This window comes from Acartia tonsa, chromosome 11 (genome assembly GCF_053477335.1).
Source record: "Acartia tonsa isolate MP-2025a chromosome 11, ASM5347733v1, whole genome shotgun sequence".
Classification (NCBI taxonomy): Eukaryota; Metazoa; Arthropoda; class Copepoda; order Calanoida; family Acartiidae; genus Acartia; species Acartia tonsa.
In genome coordinates, this window is record NC_137270.1 from 46,800,830 (window position 1) to 46,825,795 (window position 24,966).

General features: G+C 40.1%; 2 protein-coding genes across 3 annotated transcripts in view; both read left to right on the top strand.

Moving 5' to 3' along the window:
* LOC145331336 (dynein axonemal heavy chain 5-like) overlaps positions 1-17,545 on the top strand; it is a 38,280-nt gene extending 20,735 nt beyond the window's left edge. The window contains exons 23-30 of the mRNA XM_080175952.1: positions 1,475-1,534; positions 4,454-4,515; positions 5,575-5,674; positions 6,087-6,196; positions 7,013-7,130; positions 8,145-8,252; positions 16,344-16,449; positions 17,460-17,545. Coding sequence (XP_080032078.1) covers positions 1,475-1,534; positions 4,454-4,515; positions 5,575-5,674; positions 6,087-6,196; positions 7,013-7,130; positions 8,145-8,252; positions 16,344-16,449; positions 17,460-17,545 — 750 coding nt within the window. The remainder of the gene's footprint in view (positions 1-1,474; positions 1,535-4,453; positions 4,516-5,574; positions 5,675-6,086; positions 6,197-7,012; positions 7,131-8,144; positions 8,253-16,343; positions 16,450-17,459) is intronic.
* Positions 17,546-17,916: 371 nt separating this feature from the next.
* Positions 17,917-21,150, top strand: LOC145332779 (dynein axonemal heavy chain 5-like). 2 transcript variants are annotated; one of them, XM_080177840.1, is made up of 3 exons: positions 17,917-17,946; positions 18,994-19,071; positions 20,105-21,150. In XM_080177840.1, the coding sequence occupies exons 1-3, from the start codon at positions 17,922-17,924 to the stop codon at positions 20,173-20,175; spliced, it is 174 nt and encodes a 57-aa protein (XP_080033966.1). In that variant the 5' UTR covers positions 17,917-17,921; the 3' UTR covers positions 20,176-21,150. The 2 variants fall into 2 exon arrangements, with proteins under 2 accessions (XP_080033966.1, XP_080033965.1); XM_080177839.1 differs by lacking the exon at positions 17,917-17,946 and adding an exon at positions 18,017-18,068.
* The last annotated feature ends 3,816 nt before the right edge of the window (positions 21,151-24,966 follow it).

Sequence of the window (24,966 nt, forward strand, 5' to 3'; positions counted from 1 at the left end):
GTTATAATTGCATATTATGTTCATATTAGGGTTGGGCCAGATATCCGGTGTGGCCGGATATCCGGCCATTTTCAATATCCGGCCGGATACCGGATATTGAAACTATCCGGCCGGATATCCGGCAATATAATCTTTTATATTTTATAATAAAAATCTCTGTTTTTTTAAATCTCAAATGGCTTTAATTTTCTTATTATTGAAGCTAGAAGAACAATTTTTTTCTGAATATGTTTATCTTTATGTAAATTTTATATTAGAAATCTCAAAACATAAATTTTGGCGGTTGCAGCAGTACTTGGCAGCTGCCAGCCGCAAACCGACGGTTGGCAGGTAAACGGCAACGGATTTTATGAAATTGTAATATGTCATGAAGATATATAAAAAAGCCTAAGTTTAAAATTTAAAATCTTCAAGTAAAAATTTGCGGTTACAGGAACCGTTTAAAGATATCTGGAGACCTGGGGGTTTAGGACTTGCAGGATTATACCTGGAACCTGAAATCGACTTGAACACCTATATTACATATGAGGATGTACGACTAAAGGATATTTTAGTATTAGATAACATGAAATGCTTTGTTTAAGTAAAGAAAAATTTTTACTTTTTACCTGAATGACCTTACCAGATTTGCTGGTATCCTGTGCCCGCCAGGAAGGTGGTATTAAAAAAATTTCAACTCTCAGTTATGTGTCATACCCATATTTCGAAAGTCACTCAGTTATAGTCCTCTACCTTTTAACACAGAAAATGGGATAGAAAAAATCAGAGGGGGGGGGGCAGGCATTCTACGCCACCTTCCCGCCCATCCTCCAACCGTTAGAGATTGTAGTACAGATTGAGAGTAGTAATAGTTAATTTGCTAAGCTTTTTTTGTCTGTAGCGAAGGATCTCGCTAACCGCTGAACCGATATGGTTCTCCTTTAGAGTGAAGCTTCTTATAGGTCCCATGGTGGTTTTAGGCTGTTTAATTTTTATAAAAAATAGGGTTGGGCCGGATATTTTTTTGGCCGGATACCGGATACCGGATATCCGGCTAATTTTAAATGCCGGATATCCAGTATCCGGCCGGATATCCGGCCAACGCCGGATATCCGGTTATCCGGTCAAATTACCGGATATCCGGCCGGATAACCGGCCAAATTACAACATATTAAAGTATCAAAAATTTTAGGTTAGGTTAGGTTAGGTTATATTTGGTGAGGTGATTTCCCCGCAGGGTTAGGCAATTGGCCCTGCAAGGTTAGAGTCCCCCGCGAGGGGCTAGAAATAGGAGATACGCTACTGTGAAAATACGAATAATCGCTCCTTAAGGGGCGTTGCCACGAAAGGGACTATACCCGCAAAAAAAATTTCTTCATAAACTGGTGTTTTATATTATACTAGCGGTTGCCTCCCTAGTATCTAGGGATATTAGAAGGAACATGAAAGTGCAGAAAAATTATGGATATTATGGATATTATTATGCTTATTTTAGGATATACTGGATGAGATTCTAAATGTTCAGCCCAAAGAAAGTGGCGCATCTGGAAAACAAGTAAGCTTAATTATAATTATGAATTTTTAATTCTATAGAATAGTTGCTCTACCTGACAATTTGAACATACAACATCAATGTAACACGACTTACGAGTTAAATTAAGTCGACTACTTATGTACATTGTTGTATAAGCACTATGAAAATTAAAATATTTACTTCCTTTTTTTTGCTTACGATTCATAACGTCTCTCATAGCTCACCCATAAAATAATTTTGTAATTGTTAAAAATTGTCAGATTCTATGTAATAAAAGTTGTCGCAAATATAGGTATTAAATAATATTAATAATCATTGACTATATACGCATGGGTGCATTTACATAATTTTTTTACTGCGATATAAAATATATAAAAAGTTAAAAAGATTATCATTTTAAAGTTATAATTTAATAGAAATCTATATAAAACAGCAAAAAGTAAGTATCAATGTAATTAACAATAAGTTTGATATTTAAATAGGAGGTAGGTAGTAGTAATACAGAAGTAAATTAGTAATTAATATGTTTTTTTTATTACAATTTCTTTGTTGTACGTCTGCCTGTCCGTCCATTTGAATCATAAAATTAATATTTATTTGGAATGACCCTTACTTTACCCTAATAAGGGCCTATATAGAACTAAAGTAGTAAATAGTTTTAATTTAAGCATCTAAACCTATTTCTTTAATTAATAAAAATTTTGTGATTGTTTTCTATTCTTTTGAGTTTAGTTAATATAATTAATGATATAGTATGAATACTAAAAATTATTATCTAGTGTATTTTAAAGAAGTATTTAAGTAGGAAATATAGCATAGAAATTAAATTAGATAACTTATAAATAGATAATTAACCCTTACAGATCGGGCCCCAATTCCCACCTTAATAAATTAAGCTAAATTTTAAAACAGCTGTAGAGCGGCCAATTTTGCAGCTAGGATGACCAAATTTTAGGACGAACTTTTATTTTTCATAACAAAAAAATTACTTTTTCTGATCATCGCCGAAAAACGGCAAATAACGGAAACCGCCATTGTCGGCGGTTACGGCAGTAAAACGGCGATTGGCAGCGCAAATTAATATTTTTATCTGTTTATTATTGCTCAAGGATTTACCAAAAAATTATAGGTCTCTAGCTGTAATAGAAGCCACGATATTCATGATATATGTCTGTAGTAAAAGCCGGACAGAAATCGGTCATAAATTCGGTCAGGGAGCGGTCAAACGGTCATAACACCATTTTTCTCAGATGGTCATTGATATCTAAGTATTCACCAAAAAAATTTTAGTTTTCTACCTTATACACAAAAGTCATAATGTAGAAATTAAGATTTATTTAGAATTTTTCTAATTTTTTTTGCTACCCAACCGACTTTGACCGGACACCACGACCGACACAGACCAGATATCCTAATAAAATCAACTCTTGCCGACGTATAATTACTAAACTTGTCATGAAGTTACAGCTCTCCATCTTACCTACAAAAAAATTAGATTGAAAAAACTAGAGGGGAGGGGGGGGCTCTTTGAGCCCCCCCCCCCCCCTCCCGATCTGTAAGGGTTAATAACTATTTTATTAAGATAATCATTTCTAAGGTGGAAGAATCAATACAAATAATTTTATCTTATCAGCTTTCCGCGGATATTAAAAAGAAAATTTTAGGATTGAAACCAGTTTTGTTAGTCCCGAGTGGCTAAAAGCCTTTGCTATCCAAACTAGTTTTAATTTTATGATTTTTATTTAAATATTCGTGTAAAATTGGTTGTCATATAATGCTATACATGATTTTTCGGTATGGCTGAGAACCGTTTCTAATCCAGCAGATATTAATCTGTTTTATTTGAAGCCATACTGGAAAATCATTTCTATAAGGCCAGGAGAAGAATTTATTACAATTAATTTTATTTTATATTAGATTTAATAAAGTAGATAATTGTATCTCTATAGTGATATAGATTATTACTGTAGTTAAATAGTATTATGAACAGCTTTCCGCGGATTTTAAAATGAAAAATTATAAGATTAAAAGAGGGTTTGTTAGCCACGAAGGGCTGAAGGCCCGTGACTTACAAAACTAGCTTAATTTTTATGATTTTCATTTCAATATTCGTGCAATATTTTCTGTAATACGATGCTATAACGATTTTTCAGTATTGCTGAGAACTGGTACTAATCCATTGGATATTAATCGGTTTCGAAGCCATATTGGAAAAATTTTCTAAAGGGAAGAAGGAAGGAGTGATATAGATTGTATTTGTAGTTAAAATGTTTTTCTATTGAGCCAATAAGAATATGAAGGGAAAAAAACAATTATAAATTATATTTTGTAGTTTTATAGTTCCCCTTTAAAAGATAACAAGTACTTAAATTTGATTTTTCTTCTTCATATACCTTAATGGTTGCCTTAGAAAATCAGAAAACGCATTTTTTTACTCTCTTTATATGTATTATACTTAGCTATAATAAACAAATAGAATAGCGAAGTAAAGTAGATGAAATTAATTAGATAATTTGTAGCTAGAGAAGTTTATACCTGGAATTATATCAAAGTTAGGTAACCCGAATTAAAAGATAAGTATAAACAGTGGTTTTGCCATGGGGGGGGGGGGGGGGGGGTGGAGCTTTAGGTGGGTGTATATTGTATAATAGACAACAATTTGGGGTGTTATTTTAGTGTAATTTGGGTGTATTCCCTCCTACATAATTTGGAGGGGCGTATGACTTTTTTACCTTCAAACACCTTTGGCTGTTTTAGAAGAATGTAAACACTTGTCAAGTTGGGTGTTATGGTGGGTGAGGGTGGGGGTTTTGTCACAGGGGTGGATACAACCCCATTCGCCACGCATATAAGTATAACTAATAACACTAGCTACCTACAATCTTTAATAAAAATCCAGCTACATTCTAATATATATTAAAATATAATGACAATTTCTAGGGTGAGACAAGGGAGGAAGTTGTTTACAAATTAGCAGATGAAATGCTTGAAAAAATGCCTAGGTAACAGAATTTAATTAATTTTGTCCTTCATTATCTAACATTGAAATTATATATATTTCAATATATCTATCTGAGAAATTTGAGCAAAAGAATCTTAAATAAAAAGATGGAGTTCTATATAATCTATCTATCAATATATTCATACATGGTGCATTACATCTAGCTATTATTTTACATCTATGGAAAAAAATGGGTGGACTTCTACCTATCTATCTATCTCCCATCTTACTTATTTATCTATCTATCTAGGGACTATGCCATCTCACTTTTATATCTATCTAAGGATTATGCCCAATATGAAGTAAAAGAATCTATGAAAAGGATGGGGGGACTTCTACCTATCTATCTATTTCGCATCTTACTTGTTTATCTGTTTATTTATCTATACATCTATTTACCTATCTATCTATCTATCTAGAGATTATGCTCAACATGAAGTAAAAGAAGCGTGGACTTCTACCTATCTATCTATCTTCCATCTTACTTATTTATCTATCTATCTAGGGACTATGCCATCTCACTTTTATATCTATCTAAGGGTTATGCCCAATATGAAGTAAAAGAATCTATGAAAAGGATGGGGGACTTCTACCTATCTATCTATTTGTCATCTTACTTGTTTATCTGTTTATTTATCTATACATCTATCTATCTATCTAGGGGCTATTTATCTATTAATCTATCTATCTAGGGACTATGCTCAACATGAAGTAAAAGAAGCTATGGAAAGGATGGGTGAACTCCTACCCATCTACCTATCTATTTATCTATCTAGGGACTATGCACAACTTGAAGTAAAAGAAGCTACGGAAAGGATGAGTGGACTTCTACCCATCTACCTATCTATTTATCTATCTATCTATCTAGAGACTATGCCCAACATGAAGTAAAAGAAGCTATGGAAAGGATGGGTGGACTTTTACCCATTTACCTATCTATTTATTTATCTATCTATCTATCTAGAGACTATGCCCAACATGAAGTAAAAGAAGCTATGGAAAGGATGGGCGGACTTCTACCCATCTACCTATCTATTTATCTATCTATCTATCTATCTAGAGACTATGCCCAACATGAAGTAAAAGAAGCTATGGAAAGGATGGGCGGACTTCTACCAATGAATATTTTCCTTAGACAAGAAATTAACAGAATGCAGAAGGTTAATATTTTGAAATTTAAAACTTGTTACAAGGTCATTGATTTTCATTTTCTCTATTCAAGTGAAACTTACAGCAGGCTAAAATGACAATTCCCCCCCATCTACTTTATTTACCCCATCCTCTCCCAAAACGCAGCAGTGACAAGGTGGACACTTGACCCATGTTTTTTAACCCTGCGGGAGTTTATTTGTATATTCATATCTTAATCTAACTTAACCTGTATAGAAATTCTTATTAACTTAATATTTCAGACAATCATGCGTTTATCCACTCCGACGTTTGTCACTCCTGCGTTTGTCCTTATATTATTTCAGATGATTTTAATGTTTTTATACATAGTTTTAAAATTCTATGTATTTTTTTCTATAAATTGTTGCTTCGCTACTTATTGAAATAGTAATCCTTGTTCAGATTATAACCTTGGTTAGAAACACCCTGACTGACTTGAAACTGGCCATTGAGGGCACCATCATTATGAGCGAGAGTTTGAAAACATCACTGGATTCTATGTATGATGCGAGGTAGGGTAGATAGATAGGTGGATAGAAAGATAGATGGATAGACAGATAGATAGATAGATGGATAGTCAGATAGATAGATAGATAGATAGATAGATATATAGATAGATAGATAGCTGGATAGACAGATAGATAGATAGATAGATGGATAGACAGATAAATAGATGGATGGATTGATAGATGGATAGACAGATAGATAGATTGATGGATAGTCAGATAGATAGATAGATAGATAGATAGATAGATAGATAGATAGATAGATAGATAGATAGATAGATAGATAGATAGATAGATAGATAGATAGATAGATAGATAGATAGATAGATAGATAGATAGATAGATAGATAGATAGATAGATAGATAGATAGATGGATAGATAGATAGATAGATGGATAGTCAGATAGATAGATGGATAGACAGATAGATAGATGGATAGACAGATAGATGGATAGACAGATAGATAGATAGATAGATGGATAGACAGATAGATATATAGATAGATAGATGGATGGATAGATAGATTGATAGATAGATAGATAGATAGATATATAGATAGACAGATGGATGGATAGATAGATGGATAGACAGATAGATAAATACAGTGAGAGGATATTTGACTGCTATGTATACTTGTGACCAAAGCTTTAACAATCACATTATATTAAAAAAAAAACTTTGGTTATTTTTGTAAAGTTATGATTTGTTGGTTTTATAACTGAAAGTGTTCTATTGTTTCAACCAATAATTGTAGTCTACAGAAGGGGCTAATTTTGTGTATCATCATTGAGGATGAAAATAATTTTTTTTTAATATTTGCAGGGTGCCGGAAAACTGGAAGAAGATCTCGTGGATGTCGGCCACCCTGGGTTTCTGGTTCACAGAACTGCTTGAGAGGGACGCGCAGTTCAAGAAATGGTGTGCGGGGGGCAGACCTAAGGTAAAGATGGCAACATCCATAAAAACGGTAGAACAAACGAACATGAACACTTGTAGAATGTCAAAACTTAACAAGCAGAATATTAATTTAAAATTGTAACCAAAAATAAATACAAACCGGTTGCAAAATTGCATACATACAGAGGTGGATTCTTAAAAAACTTTTAGGCTTACTCTAAAATTAGTGAGGCCCGCTAAAGATTTTAGTGAAAAATCCTTCAAAATCGCATAAAAAATCTACAAAAATTAAATAAAATCATAAAAGGGTTGTTAAAATAAGATTTTGTATAATTTATGTAGATTTTTAATGCGATTTTAAAGAATTTTTCAAAAAAAATTTTGCGAGCCTCACTAATTTTAGTGAGGCAGTGAGCCAAAAAAATATTTTTTTAAGAATCCACCTCATGATTCTGTTTCACTTGATTCAAAGTTCAAAATAAATAAATTTAAAGCAAGAATATTTGTTTGGTTATCAGAAATTCTACTGTGATACATCTATATTTTAAATCTGTCCATAGAACCTATGCATATTCATATTTATTTTTTTTATATGGCACACAAATGGTAAAAAATACGATTCTTTCTTTTTTTCATTTCCCAAAGAATGTGTCCTAGCTGTTGTGATTTTTATTTAACCCATTCGTGACGAGCTCCTAAAGTTCTGATTCAATGGGGTTCAACAAAATAGATTTTTTCAATAATTACTCAACAGAATTAGAAAAGTAAGGTGTCAAATTAAAGATCTTACTATTTTCTTCTTTTTTATTACGTTTAAGAACCTTAAAACCAACTTAATTTAAAAAAAAACTTAAATTACTTAAAAATTAAGAGGTCTACAAAACAGACCGATTGCATATCTAAATTCTATGGATCATTTTACAACTTAAAACACGGACTAGCTATTTTTTTAGATATCACAAAAGTTAGGACACCTCCTTTAATTAAATTTGTCCTTGTCAAATAGTTAAGATTTTATTAATAAAGTTAAGACAATAAATATTTTCCAATATTTTAGGTCTTTTGGATTACTGGATTTTTCAATCCGCAAGGTTTCTTCACCGGCATGAGACAAGAAGTTACAAGACTGCATAAAGGATGGACTTTGGACAGTGTTATTTGTCAGGTATAGATAGACTGAATGGATGGATATGTAGATGAATATTAACCCTTAACAGTCGGGCTCCTTGTCGCACCTTAAGTTGGGAGGGGGGGCGTTCAACGCCCCCCCCCCTTTATTATCTCATTTCCTATTCGAGCTAGTGGACTAAATTTTTTTTGTGCAAGTCCCCTGTTTGATAATGAATTTCCGACCTTAAGTAATTTAAAGTCAATTTTCGCTTCCTTCACCCTTTTATTTAACAACCTTTGTTTTTAGGTCCTTTTTTACTTAAAAATTTCAAACGGCTGTAATTTTTTCATTTTTGAAGCTAGAAGAAATTTTTTTGCAGAAAATGTTTATCTTTATGTAAATTCTATATTAGAAATATCAAAATATAAATTTCAGCGGCCGCAGCTGTACTTGGCGGATCTTTATGAAATTTTAATATGTTATGTAGACATGTAAGAAAGGCTTAAGTTTAAAATTTCAAGTCCCTAAGGAGCCTTTTAAAGATTTCTGGAGACCTGGAGGATCAGGACCTGCAGGATCATACCTGGAACCTGAAATTGACTTAAACACCTGTATTTAATATTAGGAGGTACTACTAGAGAATATTATAGTATTTTGGTAAGATAAAATGCTTTGTTTAAGTCAAAAAATATTTTTGCTCTTTACCTGGATCACCATGCCAGGTTTGCTGGCATCCTGTGCCCGCCAGGATGGAGATATTCAAAAAATTCCAACTCTCAGTTATGTGTTATACCCATACTTAAAAAGTCACGCAGTTTGGGCTCTCTATCTTTAACACACAGAAAATACCGTTCAGTGTTAATCAAAAGATAGATAACACAAAATACTAAGGATATGGATAGACATAGATAACAAGGTTACATATAAAAGATAGACTTCAGACCGTGTTATTTGTCAGGTATAGATAGATAGATAGACTGAATGGATGGATATTTAGAAATAAATGCATTGGTCATAACATTACAGACAGATAGATAGAAAGAGAACACAGACAGACTGTATAGATAGATAGATAAACAATTGACTTACATTTCATATATATGTGGTAAGTCGAACGTTTCAGCTCACAGGGTTGCGAGTTTGAGTCCAACGAGCCTTAGCCTTGAATTATTCTACCAAAACAAACTAGCAGGATTTAGTCATACAGAAATTATATATTTAACTGAATAATATTTACAATGAATGTTTACTATATATATACAACAGATTATAACAATGGTTAGGTTTGAAGGGGGTGTGGGACGCAAGGGCTTAGCTCCCGGCGGTAGACAGGCTGTGGGGGCAGCTGTGGTAAAAGGGGAGGCAGCGCCTCCCGGTTGTATAATCGCGTGAGGGGCGCGTGATAGCTGCGTGTTTGAGCCCCTCCCCACATTTAGGCAGGCCAGTTTGACCGCTGGATAGCGGGGTCAACATCGGTCATGAGATGAATGGTGATATAATAAGATTAGTGCAGAGGGTTTGTTATGATAAGTCACAGCGTAGCAATTCTGTAAACTGCCTGTCCGTCTGGTTGTCGTATTACCACAACCTCCCCTTCAAGGGTTGCGGGGCTCTCGAGCCACCAGGCCTTGAACCTGGGGATACGACAACCTATGTCTGCGCAGGACAGGCTCTTCCTGGGGCACAGCTCGGTGGAGGACAGCTCGGGCTACACAGGCTCCGCGGGACACTCGCTGCTCTGTCTGGCTGTGGTTGGATATCAGCATTGTCAACTCCTGGTTGGCTTCCAGCCGTGGGTTGGCGACGGCCAAGCCCCGTCGCTGGAAATTTTGCCTCGTCTGCAGGACTAACTCTGCCTCAGCGGGTAGCTGGACACGGAGGCCTAGGCTAACTCTGGTGGTTCCCAAGGGGGGAATGACGATGGAGGAAGGCGCATACAATTCCATGGGGGCGCCTGCTTGATCCAGGTTGCTTGGCCTCCTAGCTCCTACCCGGATGGGGATGGCTGTCATCAACAGGGGGCACATTGCTTCAGCTTCGTCCTCTGGGGCTGTCTCTTCCATCGCAGTGGCCGCTTCTCCTCCTACAGGCTCGCTGCTGGCCGGCAGGTTCTCCATATCCGTATCAGGATTCCAGATGGCATCTCTGGGTGGCTCTGGAGCTGGCGGCGGCGGCGGTGGTTCGTTGGGTTGATCCTGCAGGTTCTCTTCTACTGGGTCACGATCCTGGCCGCTAGGCTGTGGGGCGGCTGCGGCTGGCTGGTACACTGGGAACTGTCCTGGGTCACCAGCTGGTGGCGCCGCAGCTCCGACCGGCAACTCGGTGGCATCCTCGTCGCCGTCCAGGTCGCCTTGTATGTCTGTTGGAATCTGGTGGGCAGTCACATCTCCAGTGTATTTGCGCAGTCGGCCTACATGCGCGGTGACTTCCGAGATCCTGGCGGTTGGAGAGGCAGGTTTGATGACATAATGGACGTCTGTAGCTTGCCGCACTACCTTCCAGGGGCCAGTCCATCTCTTGGTAATCTTGGCTGTCTTCCCTGGCACCAGGCGGGGGGCCAGGTACCAGACCAAGTCTCCAACCTCGTACTTGGCCGTGCCTTCGTAGGCTGCCGCGCTCCTCCGGATGGTTCCCTCCTCTCGCTGCTGGATGGCGTCATACACTGCATGGTAGCGTTGCAGGAGAGCTTGGACGTTGGCTGGAACCGAGGCATATTCTGTGTCTGGCAGCCGGAGCACCATGTCCACCGGAAGTTTGGCCTCTCTCCCAAAGTAGGCCAGGAACGGGGTCACGCCGGTGGATCTGCAGGCCTTGGTGTTGTAGGCGAAGGCAATGGCAGGCAAGTGTGGCTCCCAGTTGTTGTCATCTCTGTCTAGGAACAGACGCATGCCTGTGTTGAGCGTCCGATGGAACCTTTCCACTCGGTTGGACTGCGGGTTGTAGGGTGGTGGATGTGTCAGGCCAATCTCAAGCTTGGAGGCCAGCTCCTTGAATACCTGGCCGGTGAACTCCATCCCATTGTCGGAGTGGATCTTCAGGGGGCATCCGAACGTGGCCAGGTGGCGGTGCAGCAGGGCTTCAGCCACCGTGAGGGTGCGCTTGTTGGGGATGGCGTAGAGGCTGACAAACCGGCTGAACCCGTCTTGACAGGTGAGGATATAGCGGTTTCCAGCTGGGGTCTCTGGCAGCGGCCCCACCAGGTCAATAAACAGGACTTGCTGTGGATACCCCTGGCGGGAGGGCACATGTATTCCTAGCTTCAGCCTTTCCTTGGTAACCTTCTGGACACACTCAGGACAAGTCTGAACCATCAGGCGGACGTCACGGGACAGGTTGGGCCACCAGAAATGCATGGCGACGCGGGCGATAGTAGCGTCCATTCCAAAGTGCCTGGCCATGGGGGTCCCATGGGCTAAAAAGAACGCGTCCTGCTGGAGGGCCGAAGGCAGCAGGTATCTTGTTCTTTCCCCTGTCAGGGTCTGGTCAGTGGTGGTGAGGCAGCCATGCTCGTCAAGTCCCAGGGCTGTGAAGCGGCTGGCGTACTGCTGCTCGTCTTGTTCCTTGCCGCGCAGCTCAGCCTTAGTTGGGGCTCTGCCATCAGCCACCCACTGGCGGACACGGAGCAGGAGAGGGTCCTGTGTCTGGGCTTCTAATACTCTAGCCGGGTCCAGTCGTGCGGCAGGGGGCCGGCTAGCTGCGGACTCCCCTAGCTGGCAAAGGATGTGGATGTACTCAGCCTGCTCTGCTAATTCTTCAGTGGTAGCTGTCGGCATGTTGGCGTCCTCCCGGCGGCTGAGGGCGTCGGCGTTGGTGTTCTGGGTGCCAGGACGGTGGCAGACAGTGAAATCTAGGGCCGCTAGCTCCTCCTGCCAGCGGGCCACCATCCCTGTGGATGTGTTCAGCGACTTCATCTGTAGCAAGGCTGAGGAATCAGTGTTGATCTGGAAGCTGCGGTAGGACAAGATGCCGTGAAATTTCCGGATTCCATACATAATGGCGGCCATCTCTCCCTTCCAGGACGGGTAGCGAGTCTCGGGGTCGGTGGTCTTGCGCCCCACGGCGGCAATCAGCCTCTCCTTGCCGTCCTGGCATTGACTCAGAATGGCAGAGATGGCGCGGCTGCTGAAGTCTGTGGTGAGCTGGAATACCGCCGGCAAGTCAAACCTGGGCGGCGCTCGGATGGGGGCTTGGCGGAACTTGTCCTTGAGCTGTAGCAGCTGGGCTTCCATCTCAGGCGTCCAGGCTAGGGTCTTGGCCGTCTTCTGCCGATTCATCTCGTAGGTGAGGTCGGCATACTCTGGGATGAACAGGCGGTAGTATCCAAAGAACCCCAGAAGCGCCAGCAAATCCTTGGGGGTGCTGGGGGCCGGCCAGTCCAGGATACGGTCAATATAATCCTCTTGCATGGCTATCCCCTCACGGCTGAGGGTGTGGCCCAGATAATCCACCTTGGCTCGAAACAGCTTGGTCTTAGCTGGCTTGAGGCGGATTCCTCCCCTGCGGTGGGCTTCCAAGACCTCCCGGAGCCTAGCCAGGTGGGCCCAGGTATCCTGGTGGAAGGTCAGGACGTCGTCAAGATATGACTGGAGGTTGGCTGTGCCTAGTGGATTTAGGACTCCTGCGATAAATCTGGAGTAGACAGACGGTGCCGTAGCAAGGCCAAAGGGCATCCTTTTCCATTGATACAAGCCCCTGGGGGTGGTGAAGGCGGTGCAGGGCCGGCTGTCCTCAGACACACGGATGGTGTAGTACGCGGCCACCGCGTCTAGGGCACTGTAGACGCGGTGTCCTCCAGCTCGTTCTACCAACTGCTGGATCCTGGGCAAAGGGTAGCTATCCAGTTCCAGGCACTTGTTGAGGGCTCTGTAGTCAACGGCCCAGCGGGTGCTCCCGTCCTTCTTCTTGATGGGCACCAGGGGGCTGCTCCAGGCGGAGTCTGAAGGCTCTATGACTCCCTCTTGTAGCCAGGTGTCCAGTTGTTTCTCCAGCTCAGCCTCCTGCCGCGGGTTCAGATCCCTAAATCTCTGGCGGATCGGCTGGGTCCCAGGTTTGAGGCGCAGCTGCAGCTCTACTACGTCCGTGCAGCCGGGGGTAGAGTTGGAGAAGACGTCCCTGTATTCTGATAACAGGGTCCAAACCTCCTTTTTGAGCAAGGGGTCCTTGCGCAGGAACTCGTTGTCTTCCATCTCAAGGGCCTCCCACAGCTCCTGCATATCTGGGGGCTCAACAGGCTCTTGGAACGAGTGGAGACGAGGGGGAGGCTTATCAGAAACCTCTAAAATGTCAGGCTTGACTAGCTCCCCAGCCACTGGGAGGCCAGCGTCCAGCAGGAGGGGCGTCTCCCCTTCATTTACCACCAGCACTCGAAACACACTGGCGGAGCCAGGCCTGTGGGCATACAGGCCTTCTGGGATGACAAGATCCTCCCCAAACCTCTGTTCTGGGGCAGCTAGTTGGATGGCATCCTTGGTACGGTGTCCTACTAATTCAACAGGGACAGCCATGACACCGCGGCCAGGCAAGACCACCCGCTTGGCCGTGCGGAGTTGGGGTGGCTGGCCGTCAGTTGGAGTGACAGCGCTTAGCCTATACGTGGCTGGTGCGGGGTCAGCTTTGGCTCCGGGACCCACCGGCCGCGACTTGACGGGCTCGGCCTCGGGAGGGGCTGACGTGTCGGAGCCAGGTGTGGCTCCGAGGGCGTCCGGCCACGATTTGACGGGCTCGGTGCTGGGAGAGGCCGGGGCGCTGGGACCAGCCGGGGCTCCGTGGGCGTCCGGCCGCGACTTGACGGGCTCGGCGCTAGGAGAGGCTGAGGCAGCGGAGCCATGCGTGGCTCCGGAGGCGGCCGGCCACGACTTGACGGGCACGGCGCCGGGAGAGGCTGATTCCTGGGAGTTGAGTGTGGCTCCGGGTGCATCAGACCGCGACTTGACAGGTCTGGACTCGGACTTGGCTGGCTGAATGGCTGGGGGTCCCAGGTAGAGGGGGCCAGGTGGACACGGCTGGCCGTTGATGAAGGCGTCGGCGGAGAAGATTGGTTCTGGAGGGCTGGCAATCTCAGGGAACGTTGTTGGCAGGTTCTCCAGCGGCACCTTGGGCACTGGGGGCAACCCCATGGCTAGCAGGTTGGTCCCCCTATGGGCGTTGAGTGCAGTGTCCACCCAGTGCGTGCCTTTCTCGACCACACGCGGCTGCTCTGGCAGTGGGCCTGGCAGCGGCCCCTCGTAACTCAACTCTCTCTCGGCTGTCTCCCGGTCGATGGGGACGCCACGGAGTGGGATGAACTCCCCACGCACCCACAAGCAAGGGGGTTGCATGTCGAAACAGAGCCTAGTTCCGAACTCCTTGAGAAAATACACTCCTAGGTTCAGAGGGTGTGAGAGATTCCGTACCACAGTCACGTGGTACAGATGGAGTATAAGGGTGTGTGAGACTGCCATATATAATTCTTTCAATTTTCCTATTACCTGGAGGGGCTGGCCTTCCTCGTTAGCAGTCAGGATTTGGGTGTTGTCTGGAATCAACATGCGTTGCACGCCCATTGCGTGCATGAGGTGTTCAGAAATTACAGCAGACCCTGGTACACGGTTGCCAGAATCGACCATGGCATCAACCTGTACATGCTGGGCAGGGTCAGGAGTGGGAAACCTCACCCTGATATGGCAGGGGAAGTGGAGGTCCTGCCCTTGAGACAAGGGGGCCTCCCGTTCGGCTGGGGTTGGCAGAAACTTCAGTGGTGGCCGAACCGCAGCTATGGTGGTATCGCTTACCATGGTGGCTTAGACTGTAGCTTCGAATCACTAGAGCTTATCAATTATCACTGGGTCAACAATTTTATATTTCTTTTTATCACTTGGTTGACATTTATACACACTTATGTGTTGTTATCACTAGGAGCTCTAGGTGTGATTCTGGAAGCACTGGCAGCAGGGAATGTCCGTCCTGCAAGGTTCAGAGGGGTGACGGCGGCAGGGAATGTCCCGTCCTACAGCGCCGCTGGTTCGAATCCCGAAAGATGGCGGCAGGGAATGGCCCGTCCTACAGCGCCTCGGGTTCGAATCCTGGAAGGCAGCGGCAGGGAATGTCCCGTCCTGCCGTGCCTGTGGCTCAAATTCTGCTTTCCGTCGCAGTGGTAGGCCTTACTTGTGTGCTGAAGCTTCGCAGCCACACATTGCCTTCTCAAGGAGACCAGCACCCAGCTGTCTGTCTCGTAGGTTTGGCCTGGGTGTCCTGGGGCTTGTCCCAGCTACACTTGCCAATTTAGACTCAGTTCTGTAGCCGTTTGAGCTAAATTATCCGATTACCGTGGCTGCGCACCTAGCGCTACTCCTACACGGCACGGAAAAAGCGTCTTAACTGGCGCTTTTAGCAGGCTAAATCTGCTTGCCGTAGGCCAAAGGCCCACATATTGCGTTCAAAATGATGGAAATTCGACCTAAAAAGGCCGTCTCACGGGTCAGTTGGCTTCTCAGTTGGCGGCTGATTGTCCCCTTACTTGCCAAAGGGTCCAATCAGAGGTAGAATAGGCTAATTTCTGTAAGGCTCGATTGAAACACGCTGACACCAAGATGTGGTAAGCCGAACGTTTCAGCTCACAGGGTTGCGAGTTCGAGTCCAACGAGCCCTAGCCTTGAATTATTCTACCAAAACAAACTAGCAGGATTTAGTCATACAGAAATTATATATTTAACTGAATAATATTTACAATGAATGTTTACTATATATATACAACAGATTATAACAATGGTTAGGTTTGAAGGGGGTGTGGGACGCAAGGGCTTAGCTCCCGGCGGTAGACAGGCTGTGGGGGCAGCTGTGGTAAAAGGGGAGGCAGCGCCTCCCGGTTGTATAATCGCGTGAGGGGCGCGTGATAGCTGCGTGTTTGAGCCCCTCCCCACATTTAGGCAGGCCAGTTTGACCGCTGGATAGCGGGGTCAACATCGGTCATGAGATGAATGGTGATATAATAAGATTAGTGCAGAGGGTTTGTTATGATAAGTCACAGCGTAGCAATTCTGTAAACTGCCTGTCCGTCTGGTTGTCGTATTACCACATATAGACAAATTAATGATTGAAATCGATAAAAAAATATTTATAAATGTATGATCTATTTAATTAGAATGATATTGAAAATTATCATTTCAGAATTTGGTAACAAGATTTTCCAAAGAAGATATTCACGATTCACCACCCGAAGGAGTTTATATCTACGGCTTGTTCCTAGAAGGGGCTAGTCTAGATAGAAAGACAGGTAAGGAAGATTTTGTATATAATTTATTATGACACGCAGTATGCCTGCCTCACGATGAAAAGGTTCCTACTGCTGATATGTCTAATGCGTGAGACTAATAGTGAAAGTAGGGGAAATGACTTGGCCTAAAAAAAGGCAAAGGTCGTCCAATCAAAGGGTTGGTTGTCTGTTTATTAGTGGGTGTTTGAGTATTGGGTTCCTTAGGCTTTAAGTCTTGAAATCAAAGAAAAAAAAAACATAAATACAAAAGCTTTCAATTATATGCCTGAAATTTAGGGCTCGGCAACCGCATGGATGCTTTACAATAAATTTTGAAAAGAGGGATTGCCATATTTGGGTTAGGTTTAGATTTTATTTAGATTTTTAATTTTGTGACTTTCCTGAGGTTTACAGGCTGAATTTTCTTTAAATGACCTACGTAGTCAAAAAACCTTAATGTAGGTCCTAGGTAGTTTTTTTTATTATCCATTTCTTAGCAAAAATAAGAGGTCAACACTTTATAAATAAATTGGTGCTTCACTCAAAGTGCCCATCGAGCACTGAACCCCATTCCTTATTTTAATCATAAATGAAAACTATAGAGATGTTAGTATATTTCCTGCGTGTGGTCCTAACCCTACGGGGGTACCCAGAACCCAATATAATCTAACATGACCTAAAAAAATAATCTAAATTCTTTCCCTTTCATTTAATTGCAATATATTTGAAATACGGTGGGGTGGTGTTCTTTGCTCGAGAAGGCACTTTTAATTTCAATCAAAAAGAACTAAACTTAAAAATTAAAATGGATTTAGAATATACGTGGACATTATGACAGAAGAAAAATCATCGTCAATTCAGGTTGAAATTTCCCCTTGCTTTTATTAATAAGGCTGTTTATCCAGTAGGAGGGAAGGGAATGGGGTAAAGGAGGATGGGGGAATTCGTTATTTTAGCCGCTACAGAGTTCACTTTATTATAAAACATGAAAATCTGGTGTAAGATCCACGTAATAATATATCAATTTACAGGAAAGCTGATTGAGTCTAAGCCGAAAGTACTGTTTGAACAGATGCCCGTTATCTACATGTATGCCATTAATACCACAGCAGGTTAGAGTTATCTATATGTATGCCATTAATATTACAGCAGGTAAAAGTATTGTTTGAACAGATGCCAGTTATCTACATGTATGCAATCAATACTACAGCAGGTAAAAGTATTGTTTGAACAGATGCCAGTTATCTACATGTATGCAATCAATACTACAGCAGGTAAAAGTATTGTTTGAACAGATGCCAGTTATCTACATGTATGCAATCAATACTACAGCAGGTAAAAGTATTGTTTGAACAGATGACAGTTATCTACATGTATACAATCAATACTACAGCAGGTAAAAGTATTGTTTGAACAGATGCCAGTTATCTACATGTATACAATCAATACTACAGCAGGTAAAAGTATTGTTTGAACAGATGACAGTTATCTACATGTATGCCATCAATACTACAGCAGGTGAAAGTATTGTTTGAACAGATTCCAGTTATCTACATGTATGCCATCAATACCACAGCAAGTAAAAGTATTGTTTGAACAGATGCCAGTTATCTACATGTATGCCATCAATACCACAGCAGGTCAGCATTCACAAATTTCAGGGATCTTAAGGGATAAGACAATGGATGATAAATTGATTTACAACCTCAATAATGGCTAAAAAAATATATCTACTGTAGATTAAAAGTATTGATTGAAAAATAAAAAGTTTGTATATTTGAAGTTTGAAACAAACCAATCATAATCAAATATAAGTACCCAAAGTTTTTGAGCCAACGTAATTATGTAACTTTGGGTGCAAGTGTAATTTGCAATGCAATTATAGGTATACAAGTAACGGAATATCTATCTGCCTGTGTGTACCGAAGGATCTAGCTAACCACTGAACCGATATGGTTCTCCTTTACAATCTAGCTTTTAGTATATCCTGGAAAGGTTTTAAATTATTTTGGAAGGCTTAACTGTTTGTGTTTTAATATATGTACATAATTTATCCAATTAAACATAATCTAAACTATATGTATAACAAGAATGACAACATCCATAAAAGCGAAGCTCTGAATTGATAGGACACTTGTCAGAACTGAATAATCATAATATAAATGTAAGAGTCAACGCAAAATTGTGAGTAAATTTGTTGAAAAACTTCTTGACACAGGATAATGTTTATAGGCATACTTACATTTTCAAGACTTGATTATAGAGATGCTTCGCTTGTAACAATGTTACTGTACTTTGTTGTCCTAGAATCAGTATTCCAAAAATCAGACGAATCGGATAATTTTATCACATAAAAATGTAATGTTAAAAAAGTTTAAAAGCAGCATGTTTAAAATGGACGTACGGTCTTTCTGGATACGATTTTAGAGTTCCTTCGCTTTCTAACTCGTACCTAACTCCTATAGGAATCATCATGCAAAGTTTGCTATCCGTTATGTACGGACGGACGGACCGACCCTAATTATAGAAAAGCTTCGCTTTTAAAAAGCTTTATTTGTACTTTAGGAAAAGATGCCAGACTGTATGAGTGTCCTATCTATAGAAAACCCGCGAGAACGGATATCAACTATATTGGTTCTATAGGTAATTGTTTCTTATCTATCGGCTGCGCACCTTGTAGAAGGAGGGCATTAAATAGCCTAAAACTAAACCAAAGACTAAATTTAAGAATACGATTTAGGACATATGTGAAGTTTTCATAAAGTAGAGAACGAAATCTGTTCAGTAGTTATCAAGATATAAATGTTAATGTTAACATTTGCAAGATATTAACTGACAAACAAAAACTTAACTTTTGTAACTTTAAATAAAAGTAATGGGATATCTATCTGTCTGTCTGTATGTTTAGTGAAGGACCCCTCTAACCGCTGAAATATGGTTTTCTTCTTTCATAGGTCTTGGGAAGGTTTATAACTGTTATAGGGGAGTGTACCTCTTACCTACCATGATAAATTACCCCTAGAAAAAAATATCTTCACCAATGAACTAAAACTTTCCTTAAGTGCCCCTAGAGGCGTATCCGCTAGAATGGATTATAAAAGACAATTGTTAATGAATTCTTCCACAAAAAAGTTTTAAAAAGCTTATATTTTAAAATAACAAGGATGACAATATCCATAAAAGCGAAGCTCTGAAACGGTAGGACAAACAGGTATTAACACTTGTAGAGTGTCAGAACTGAATAATCAGAATATGAATTTAAAAAAAAAACGAAACAAAATTATAAGTAAATTTGTTGAAAACTGCTTAAATACAGGATGCTGTTTAAGGACATACTTACATTTTTAGTACTTAATTATAGAATAGATTCGCCTATAAAAATGTTATTTGTTGTCCTAGGAATCAGTATTTCAAAAATCAAATCAATCGGATTTATCACATAAAAATTACCTAGTTGTTAAAAAAGTTAAAAATCAACATTTTTAAAATAGACATACGGACATTCTGGTAACTATCATAGAGTTGCTACGCTTTCTAAACATTGACTAACTACTACAGGAATCCGAATCACCATGCAAAGTTTTAAATAGATAGGACAATTCAAACATGTCTAAATTAGCGAAAATGCTTAGAGATTTAAAAAAAAACTATAAGTAAAATGTTTCATATTTTTTAGATTTTGAGAGTGATCAGTCAGCCAAGCATTGGATTACAAGAGGAGTAGCTCTGCTCTGCGATATCAAATAAATAATCAACTCAAAATTGATTACCCATTTTTTCCCTAATTTCCGAAGTTGTACGACAGATAACCCAACTATTGCAAAAGCCATTTTCAGCTACTCCAGTCAAAGGGAAAAGCGATATAATGTATAAACGATACATTCAAACTTTTAGTTTTTAAAATTTTGAATTTTAAAGCTTCTTTAGCAAGTAGTAAATTTTGAGATATGATGAGGGTGATACGTACATAATCGGAAACTAAGATTCAGCTGACCAGATTACTTGGATGTTGCACCAGATTCTCATGTGATACTCGCAGCTGGCTAAAATAACGACAATCCCCAGATTCCCTTCCCCTCCTATTGAATGAACGAACTGACTTATAAATGAGGTTCTTTCATGTTTTTCCCTGTCAATATATCCACGTATATTTTATATCAACTACTTATCTAGAGAATTTCTTATTTCGTTGTCAATCAACCATACCATCCCACCCTAACCTCCTTAATTTTGATTTATGTAAAAAAAAGCAGGTAGGAAAGGGACATTAGGCTGTTTATTTCACTAGTACCCCAAAGTTATCTAATAATGTTTTCGTATTCGTTGGCTTAACAACTTTGGGAGACTTTTATTAAAGTTTGATAAGTTGGTTGTAATCTACAGAAAAGGTAATTTTGTTTGTCATCATTGGGGACGTACAACAATATATCGGTAATTGTCTTATCCCTTTAGATCCCTAGTAAAAAAGCCAACTTTTGATGGTTTAAATTCAGGGGGCCCAGGATTTTTACTGACGAAATAAGTAATTCTACTTACATATAATAAAAAATATAATTTCAACTATTTGCTCAATAATCTCTAAATACCTATACTTATTTATTCTTATAATAACCTATTATATAATCAACTTTATTTAATTTATTATCATTAATATTCTAGTATATAAATAGTAGAACAAATTTTTGTATATACATTTCAATTTGTGAAAAATATATCAAAACCGTGCACCAACAAACGTACTAGGGTAACATCTGTTAAGAAAACGCTCTTAGAAATTAGTAGAGTGTTTTGTACTTATCTCTCCAATGGTACATTTGTCCCCTAGATGATTTTTCTTTTGAGGATATTTTCCTTTGAGGATTTGTCCCCAAGAGGTTTTTTTTCTGTTGGTGAGTTTGTCACATTTGTAAATTTGTCACTTTCAGGGTTTAAAGGAAGCCTGCAAGAAATACCACGCTTTAACTGCTGAAAGACTGCCACAAGTAGACCAAATACCCAAAATTTGAAGCCTTCAGCTTCTATAACAAAAAAGTTCTAGGCATTATAAATGACATTTTATGTACAATGGAAAGAAGGTGTATCAACTTTTTTTTTATAGCTAGCCGGTTCTTTTAGTAAGTAGTAGATGTAAAATTTTTCATAGAATTCAAATATGCAATCGGTTTTTTTGTAGACCTCTTATTTTTTAAGTAATTTAAGTTTTTAAAAAAAATAATTAAGTCGGTTTTAAGGTACTAAAACGCAACAAAAGCAAGCAGAGCAGGCCATGATCAGTTGGCAACCCCATGGTCCAAGAATCATGGAGGCTTACTTCAAATCCTCAGATAAAAACATCAATCTGAGAATAATAGTAGCATATGCTCCTACAGAACAAGCAGATACAGAGGTCAAAAACGAATTTTATGACCAGCTTGACTCTGTATTTAAGAATGGTCATAAAGAAAAGGACCTGACCATGCTCCTAGGAGATTTCAATGCTCAAGTGGGGAGTAATAATGAGAATTTAGAAGAAGTCATGGGCAGATATGGCCTAGGCTTAAGTAATGGCAAGGAAAATGACAATGGTGATAGACTTGTAAGTTTTTGTACTGAAAACAAACTTGTCATTGGTGGAACCATCTTTAAACACAAGAAGATTCATACTGCCACCTGGAGATCACCAGATCAAAGAACCTTTAATCAGATAGATCACATCTGTATATCTAGACGTTTTAAAGGTTCTCTCCTTGATGTCAGGGTTGAAAGAGGACCTGATGTTAATTCAGACCATTATCTTCTATCTTCTAAAGTTCGGCTTAGATTTAAAAAGCAGGACACAAAGCCTAACCCCAGGAAAAAGTATAATTTAACAACCCTTCAAAACTCTGAAAAGCTACAAGAGTTTAAGCTCACTCTAAAGAACAGATTTGAGTTGTTGACTCTTCAAGAGGATGATGGAGTTGAAGATATTTGGCAAGGTATCAAAAAAGTTTATAATGATACTAGCCAAGAAAAATTAGGTTTCAAAAAGGCTAACCAAAAGCCGTGGATCACTCAAAGATCCATTGATCTCATGGATCAAAGAAGAGAGGTAAGACAAAAGACACTCTCCAGGAACTCTCCAGAAGATAAAGACCTGTATAAGATGCTCAGCAGGGAAATCCAAAGAAGTGTCAGAATTGACAAAAAAGAACACTTGGAAAACCTTGCTATGCAAGCAGAAAATGCTGCTAATCAAAATAGAATGAAAGATGTCTATGAGATTACTAAGAGCATTGCAGGTAAAGTACACAAATCAGGATCACACATCAGGGACAAGGATGGTTCACTCCTTAAAACTGATGAAGATATTCTAAATAGATGGGCAGAGCACTTCACTGAACTGCTGAATCTTCCAGTTCCAGAGGAAGAAACTGAGATTCCACCCTCAGATGCACTTGACATTGACTGTCGAGCGCCAAATCTATTGGAAATCAAGGAGGCCATTAAAAGTTTGAAAAATAACAAGGCCGCTGGACCTGATAACATCCCAGCTGAGGTCATAAAAGCAGACCTAGATACATCTGCTGAGGCATTCCTACCTCTGATCACAAAGATATGGAATGATGAGTTATGCCCAGAGGACTGGAAGAATGGACATATCTCAATACTAGCCAAAAAAGGAGACTTGACCCAATGTGGAAACTACAGAGGGATAATGCTCCTTTCAGTACCTGGCCGTATCCTTAGTAAGATTCTTCTTAATAGAATAAAGAAGAAGGTTAATGAAAAGCTAAGACCTAATCAGGCTGGATTTAGACCAAACCGTTCCACTATTGATCAGATAACCTCTCTAAGAATCATCATAGAGCAATCCAAGGAATGGAACTCTGAGCTTTTTGTAAACTTCATTGACTACAAAAAAGCATTTGATTCTTTAGACAGAAGATCTCTCTGGAAAATCTGCCGACACTATGGCATTCCAGAAAAGATAATCAATATCATTAAAGCTATCTATCATAAAGGAGGTGGAAATGTAATGTATAAAGGTAAACTATCAACCTTTTTTGAGATTGTAACAGGCGTCAGACAAGGATGCCTTCTCTCTCCCTTCCTTTTCCTCCTTGCCATTGACTGGATCATGAAGAACTGTGAAAGTAATGATGGCATTCGCTGGGAGCTATTTGGCAATCCCAAATATTTAGGAGATCTGGACTTTGCTGATGATATCGCTTTGTTAACAAGCAATAGAAGTCAAATGCAAAGAAGGACTAACAGGATAGCTGAAACCTCCAAGAAAATTGGACTAGAAATAAATGTTCCTAAAACCAAAATACTCAGATTAAATGCAAATTCCCAAGAACCAATTACTATTGGAGACCAAATTCTTGAGGATGTAAATTGTTTTGAGTATCTTGGAAGTAAAATTGATGAAGCTGGAGGCACTTTAACAGATGTTAAAGCTAGAATTAACAAATCTAGGACAGCCTTTGCCAGCCTGAACAAAATTTGGAATTCCAACAACATCTCCATAAAGACCAAGTTAAGACTGTTCAAGTCAAATGTTCTCTCTGTTTTGCTGTATGGGGCTGAAACTTGGTTCCTAAACACAGCAGTGGTCTCCAAGCTACAGACATATGTCAATAAATGTCTAAGGAGAATCCACAAGATCTTTTGGCCAAATAAGATCACAAATGCTGAGCTTCTAGAGCGCAGTGATATATCAGACATTAAACTGACAATAAAACAGAGAAAATGGAGATGGCTGGGGCACACTCTAAGGAAAGGGCATGATGATATAACCAATCAAGCCTTGACCTGGAACCCCCACGTAGGAAAGAGGAAACCAGGTAGACCAAAAACAACCTGGAGGAGGGAACTCTTAAGTGAACTGAAAGAAAAGAAAATTCCATCTTTCAGCAATGCCTCAAAACGTGCCCAAAAAAAGGAAGATTGGAGAACCATTGTGCATGGCCTACGTTCTGCCGAGAACTAAAAGGCAATGATGATGATGAAAACGCAACAAAATAAAAGAAGAAAATGGCCAGTAAGAACAAAAATAGTAAGATCTTTAATTTGACACCTTACTTTTAAAATTCTGTTGAGTAATTATTGAAAAAATCTATTTTTTTAACCTCGGTTTAATAAAAACTTTAGACCTAAATATTTTCTCAAACAGACATAAAAAACATAGGTTCATATATACCTTTAGAATCAGAAAAATATTACGAATCCATTGTGAGCAAAATTGAAAAAAAGTAAAAAAATATAAAAATATAAAAATGCAGACTGGCCAGCCAATTTTGAAAATAAAAAACGTACATAACGTACACAAATAAAATACGTTACGTACATAAAAAAAGTAAAAAAACGTACAAAAAACGTACATTACTAATAAAAATAAGTTAAATAATTTCCTAGTTACCTATTATCAATACATTTAAGTCTACTAGCAGCTACCTGTAAAGGAGAACCATAGCGAACTGACAGACACAAGATATCCTCTTACTCTATTTAAAAGAACTAGCGTCTACGCTCCTAAAGTCCTCTAGGGGCACTTGAGGAGGGGAGAGTTGAATT

Coding starts and splice junctions, on each gene's coding strand:
- LOC145332779 (XM_080177839.1), top strand. CDS start 18,029: ATGCCAGTTATCTACATGTATGCCATCAATACCACAGCAG. Junction 18,069..18,993: donor TGCCATCAATACCACAGCAG/GTCAGCATTCAC, acceptor TTTGTACTTTAG/GAAAAGATGCCAGACTGTAT. Junction 19,072..20,104: donor CAACTATATTGGTTCTATAG/GTAATTGTTTCT, acceptor CATATTTTTTAG/ATTTTGAGAGTGATCAGTCA.